Source organism: Neolamprologus multifasciatus, chromosome 6 (genome assembly GCF_963576455.1).
Source record: "Neolamprologus multifasciatus chromosome 6, fNeoMul1.2, whole genome shotgun sequence".
NCBI classification, from domain to species: Eukaryota; Metazoa; Chordata; class Actinopteri; order Cichliformes; family Cichlidae; genus Neolamprologus; species Neolamprologus multifasciatus.
Window position 1 is genome coordinate 28,124,287 of NC_140444.1, and position 6,567 is coordinate 28,130,853.

The 6,567-nt window shown below is 42.5% G+C and overlaps 1 protein-coding gene across 3 annotated transcripts in view; it reads left to right on the forward strand.

The window, feature by feature from the left end:
* Positions 1-6,567, forward strand: part of tmem131l (transmembrane 131 like) — a 33,035-nt gene extending 26,468 nt beyond the window's left edge. For all 3 annotated transcript variants that reach the window (XM_085162579.1, XM_085162580.1, XM_085162581.1), the window contains 10 exons: positions 99-642; positions 785-897; positions 1,093-1,259; positions 1,363-1,569; positions 1,800-1,878; positions 2,155-2,264; positions 2,393-2,519; positions 2,958-3,028; positions 3,180-3,313; positions 6,028-6,567. In XM_085162579.1, coding sequence (XP_085018705.1) covers positions 99-642; positions 785-897; positions 1,093-1,259; positions 1,363-1,569; positions 1,800-1,878; positions 2,155-2,264; positions 2,393-2,519; positions 2,958-3,028; positions 3,180-3,313; positions 6,028-6,327 — 1,852 coding nt within the window. In that variant the 3' untranslated portion in view covers positions 6,328-6,567. The remainder of the gene's footprint in view (positions 1-98; positions 643-784; positions 898-1,092; positions 1,260-1,362; positions 1,570-1,799; positions 1,879-2,154; positions 2,265-2,392; positions 2,520-2,957; positions 3,029-3,179; positions 3,314-6,027) is intronic.

The window sequence follows — 6,567 nt, forward strand, 5'->3', positions numbered from 1 at the left end:
TTTTCTTCCTCATTTATTTATGTAGACCAATCGTAAACATAGCAGGAAAACTTTTTGGTGTTAAAACACTCTAAATAGTCAAATGTCTGTCTGTGCAGTAAAACAAAAGGCAGTTGTAAGACCTACGTGGACACCTGCCACACATCCGACAAAGGTAAAGGCCGCGGGTCTCCAGCCTTAGCCAACAGCCCCGCCCCTCGACCTCAGTCCTCAAAGAAGGGCTCCTCAACCACACCCTCCCAACAACAGAAGAAATGCAAGGTTTCACTCTATTACTCCAAATATAAACCCAGCTCATCCACAGCATCAGCTGGTGCTGTGGCAGTGGATGAAGAGCTGGAAGACTTGAGACCAGACCCTCCCCTCACTCCCGACACCGACGTCTGCAACAACAACAACGAACCAGCTTTCATCAATGAGATGGAGAAGATGACAGCCCCAGACTTTAAAGAAGTCGTAGAAGATACAATGCCAGCAGCGGTTATGTTTCCCATGGAAATACCTGCTGGTTTCCCAGATAATGTCACACTGGGTCCAGGACCCAGACCGGGCCTGTTAGTGTGCAGTCCCATAGAAAAGAGCTGCACTGAGCACTATGCAGAGAAGATGGAGTCTGAGAAAAGGGACAGTTCTGAAGTAGAGGTAAAGGAGGAGTTTTTGTTAGACTGCTGCATTTCTGTTTAATTACAATAACAAATTCATTTCTCCTTTGACTTTTATCATCAAAGAGATTTCTATAGAAAAAAAAAACCAACTGTCATCCCTGTTTGTTTACCCCGTCTAGCTGAGAGACGACTGCAAAGGACAGAAAAAGAAAGCACAGAGCACAGAGTCTGGCACTGCAGCAGGGAATAATAAGGGAAAGAGGAGCCGCAGGAAGACTGAAAATGTCTCCAGGTAATACACACGTACTTAACCAAAGCAACACTTAATGTTTTTAAAACTCATGATGAAAGATACCTTAAGACGTATCTTTGATGTTTAATGTAAAAACAAGCAGAGACTCTCAGTTAACCCAGTAACATAAATATATATAATGTGTTGTTTTGGGGGTTTTTTTGTTGTTAATTTGTCTCCTAATTACTGTTGTAGCGCTCCCGAGCACAACATGCAAGTAACACCAGAGAGGGAGAAGGAACCTGTTTGGAAAGCTGTGGACTTTGTCAGTGGACCCCGCAGCAGGAACCGCTCCACCAACAGCTTCAAGACAGAAGCACCGAAGCCTGTGCAGACTGCTGAGAGCCCACTTAAACAGAACGGTGGGCACAAATAACTGACTCGGCCATTACCGAGCTTCCCTTAAATGAAGCTACTTTGGTGAGGAAAGTCGATTCTCATTTCGCTGGGCTTTGTTCCTGCCAGGTGTGTGTCCTGCTCGCACTCGGAAGAAGTGTACTCCGGAGTGGCGCGTGGGCAGCGTCTGTGAATCAGGCTCAGACTCAGGCAGCTCATCGGGCAGCGTGAGGGCCAGCAGAGGGAGCTGGGGCAGCTGTAGCAGCACCAGCAGCATGGAGGGAGACAAGGACGCCAGTGCCCGGACACACTGCTCCACTACCTCATCTAGAAAAAGTATGGGGTGCTTACCTTCTCTTGAAAAGAAACCCAACTCAAATTGTTTTGTTGCAGTGCTGCTTTTTTTGGGTTTATAGTTGTGCTGTCTCTGCAGCCAGCCTCACACTTTCTCAGCCGTTGAGTGAATGCGTGTAATGTAGGAAACTAGTCAGTAAAAGTCTTCTTATAATAGATGAGAACTGTAGTTTGCCACTTTTTAACATTAGTCAGTTTGTTTGTTTTTCCAGGGGACTCCATGCAGTACAGTGTGTACCCAAAAGAGGTTGACAGCTACCAGCCCATTAATGCCAACTATAAGACTAAAAGGTACCACAAGAACTGGTTCTGATTAGTATCAATATAACATTTCTTTCTTTCTTTTTTTAATCTTTTGTTTGCCAACATAAACAAATACTAATGTATCAGTCTGTAATTTGTATTCCAGTGACTTTGTCAGAGGTGGTCATAGGTGGTCATTCATGTGTTTTTTACTGTGCTTTCATAGGATTTGTACAGTTTGTAATGCTTAGAGCTGGATTTAGGTTATCTTGTGGTTTATTCAGACGCAGTGTAAGTCGTAACTTTTGCCTTTCCTCTGTTCAGCATGAACAGCCTGTACCATAAAGACCAATGCCAAAGCCAAGAGTCCACCAGGCCCAGCTTGACCTCAAGCTTTGCTGCTGCTGTTGCTGCAGGAATGGAGCAGAACACGGGTAAAGGCTTAATCATTTATAGCAAAGGCACACTTTTTGAAAAGGTAAAATGTGCAGTAAACTCGTCTTCTACAACGGTTGTGCGTCTCGTCCGTTTTCGTAATCATTATCATGTCCTCTCCTCACAGATGTGACAGGTCAGTATCTGCCTGAAGATACATGGTCAGCTCCACCCATCCCCCTCACCAGTGAGTTCAGATACAACACCACCGAAGCAATGCGCTACATACCACCAACCACCGCGTCATACCGCGGGTGAGTATTTGAAGATGTTAAGGAAACACTTGGTTAGTGGTGCTTCACTCAGTTCCAGTAAATGAACTGTCTGCGTGGGTCTTTATGACGGCACCAAAGAAAGGGCTGGAGTTAGTGCAGTCTAAAACAAATCTAGTGTCCGTAACAGACTCGTAGATTCATAAAGTGATTAAAAACGATAATCCAGATTGAAAATCTTTAGTAGAAATGGAAATAACTTTACAAATGTGAGCATAAAGCGGCTTTTCACCTGTGGATAATCTGCATATTCATCTCAAAAGTTTGGTGTTACTCAGACCGTCTCTGTAAACAGCATCCCTAACTGAGTAAGCACATGCTTGAATATCTTTCCTCTGCTGCTGCGCTGCGTATTTGCTTTTCTGTAGATTAGTGTTTCAGCTTCTTTGACTCTGTTAAAAATTTCCTCCTCTCCTGCAGGTTACGTTGGAATAGTGCCAGCAGCCACTGTAACAGTTCCTATAACTACTATCCGGAAAATGGCTACATAGGTACGAGCTCATGATAAGCACTTTGAACCGGTTATGTGTTGCCATTGCTTTGTAGAAGATCAGCTATATAATACTGTAACCAACAAATAATGCAAAGGCTAAACGTCACTGCTGGTTCAAGTCTGAGTTGGTGTTTGTTATCATTTTGCAGGTAATGGAACTTTTACTAGTGGTTTTCACAGTCAGGAGGGCCAGAACATGCACAGCAATCAGACCATCTGGAGTGACGAGCAGCCTCAGGAATCGCCCTCAACCTGGGACACAGCAGCCTGTGTGGGCAGCAAGGTGACGCCTCATAATACTTGAGTCAGATGGTTAACGCAGGGTTCTCAAAGTTTTCATGAGTCGGTGCCAATTTAGGGAGAAAGCATCTGGTTGAGGGCGGAAAAGGAAAGATGCACCAATTACACCACAAAGTTTTGTTTTTAGTTTAATAGTAGCACTGTAGGGCTTTTATTTTCCATCATGCCTGTGGTAGGCTGAGAGGCAGTAATCAGTTCATTTGCAGATATTCTGTTTCAAAGTGCAGATGTTACTATGAATTCGTGGTTTTACATCTTTTGCTTCAAAAAACAGTGGTTTTTATCGGTAATTATATTTTTGTACCACTTCCAGTGGCTGTTTCAATTACTCACACTAATTGTACTTGGAGATATTATTTTATGTCCATTATGTTATATATTACAGCAGTTTGTCTTAATGATTCCTTTTGTGATATATTTTCTATACACTGGGGAAAAATATTGATATTTTTATAGCACCCAGGTTCTCTAAATACATTTCTTTAGTTTCAATAACCAGAGTCAAACCACTACTTCATGATTCATCGTGGTGGTGCAAACAAATGACAGTAAAATTCCCTGAAATCAATGACTTCAGCTGCAGTCAGCCAAGGGGAACAGATTGGAAGTTTTTTCTTTAAAAAAAAAAAAAAAAGAAGAAAGAGTATTTATCTTTTTTTTCTGCACCTTGTAAAGTTACTTTTTGTTTACTCATTATCATATTTTCATATTTACATTATTCTGATTACATGTTTATAAGGGGAGCGAGTGACTCGAAGTGTTATACTAACAGAGCACACAGTAAAGATGATATGGCAGCTTCTGCAACCAGAGCAGCCACTGCAACTACAGCAATAACTGAACTGCAGCAACTAAACCTGCCGTGAGGCCTAAAAATAAACCATGTAAAGATGACACATGAGGGGTTTCACTCCCCTAAAGCAAATACACAGTTGCACTTCTGTAAATTGGATACATAAAGCAACACAGTTTTCTAGCACAACTGGGTGGTGTAGTTAGCCTTACAGTACTCCAGAGACATCGTCGCACTGTAGGTATAAACAAACACACTGTTTTATCTCTGATAGGCTGGAGATGGTTAAGATGCTGATACATCTGTCAAGATTATTCTTTAAATAAATGTGTGATGGGTGATAAAACCCAGTTGCGGTTCCAGTTTAAACTTCGAACCTTAGATCAGTGGTGTCAAACATAAACCGTGGGGATCAGAATCGACCCAGCAAAGACTTCAAGCCGGCCGACTGGACAGCTTTAGAAAAGTGCAAAGATTTTGAGCTTTTAACTGTATTTTCTGACATTTTACAGCTTTCCCTATTGATAAAGATCCACACTACATGTGGCCTACAGTGTAAAACGAGTTCGATGTCCCTGTTCGAGATGTAAGCTGGATGTGTGTCGATTGGATCAGTATAATTACACCTCTGACGTCTGTGTTCTGACTTCTGATCATTTTCAGAAAGTAATCAGCTCTGTGCAGAAATAAGGAAGCAGGGAATCTTGGTTAAGGAGTATGTTACTGTATTTAGGATAGAATCAGCTTCTCTTCTGTTTGTAGTCTCTCCGTTTCGTGTAGCTACACTAACACGGAGGGGGTGACGCTTTGATTTAATCCTGACATAAAAGAACACACAGTGACAGACGACAAATTTAGCTACTTTCAAATTAAAACCCAGTTCACATCTTTCCTTTGGTTCTTGTTAAGTTTTAGTCATAGTTGTGTTCTACAGAGGAACATACATGTTTCCCATAAACCAGTCTAAACAGACAGGCTCACATGCAAGCTAACAGGCTGGATAAGAGAAAGGGAAGTTCATCTTGAAGACAGAAGAGTACAGAGGGCGGGGGTATTGCTCTGTCATATAGATGTGTGGAGTCAAATACCCCGGATAGGGCACCAGAGAGTTAAAAGAAGAAAAAGAGGCATGCTGCTACAGCAGCTGGTTTATTTCCACCAGTCCAGTCTATGTGGCAGAAATGAGCAACACGATTAACACGAAGTCTTTTGGTCTTTTGTTGTTGTTTCTTTTAATCCTGCACAGCCATTTATTTGTCAGGCCTGGCCTGTGAAGCAGGTTGGGAAGAGTTGGCTACAAAAAGAAAAGGAAACATTAATTCTATACCCCTTGAAAACCTATCAGAAGTAACCCTCAAAGCACTTTCCTGAACTGAGTGGTGACTCATATTTCAGGCTGCTTATAGATCGAAATAACTGGGTGGCCTCTGCCTATGCAGCTACCCTTGGAAAAATCCAGATACGATTCTAATGGTCGTTAAACCACATCTTTATTGATATATACTGAAGCGTCAGCGCGTAAACATCTGCTGCATCAATGACAAATAAGTTTATACAGATGTTAACAGTGTTGTATACATCTGAGCATTTCTGTGACCCTTGTGTGACTCACTTTGGTTCAGTAACACTTCAGCTAGATCTGAGAAACTTACTCAAATTCTTTGAGGTATTTTTGTAAGACAGTGTAGAAGAGAAGAGGATTATCACATAACTCATAAAGGTGAGGGGAAGTGTTGCCGTCTTTGCTGAACTGGAAAGGTCATTTTGTTTTTGCTGAAAAGGAGAGACAAACGGCAGCCAGGTCGTCACTGTGGGGAACAGATGGTATCAGAGTGCAGTGAAAGGTGAGGTCAGAAACTGTCGACCCCTCCTGACAACGTTTTTCCTCTCTTCCGCCCCCACAGCCATACTTCTCGGGTACCCGCAGTCTCTCCCCCATGTCCAGCCTGTTTGGATCCATCTGGACACCCCAGATCGAGCCCTACCCGAGCCACTTCCAACCCGAGCGATCGGCCCCGGTGTCCCCCATCACCCCGCCTCACTCCCCCTTTACTCGGGAGCCAGTGGGGGCCTGCGGACCGCTGCAGTACTCCAGCTTCAACCCTTTCGGCCCGCACATGAACTTGGACATATGGAACTCTTCATCCAACCGCAGCTCCAACTCGCAGCTCTCCAACGACTCCGGCTACTGTGGAGATGTTTAAAACAAGTAAATACAGCAGAGCTTAACTATAATTGGAAACTTATAAGTCAAGAAAAGGAAATAAAAAAAAAAAAAAGAATGTTCTTTTATCATTGATGGGGAAAATGTGAATATTGTTTTTCTTTTATGTTCCCATTTTCAGATGTTATATGTTGTGAAAGGTTAAGCATTTGTTGTATATTTTTCTAGCTGTTTTGCAGTTTTGATCATAGAAAATTAAAAAAAAAGTTTTGTACTTTAA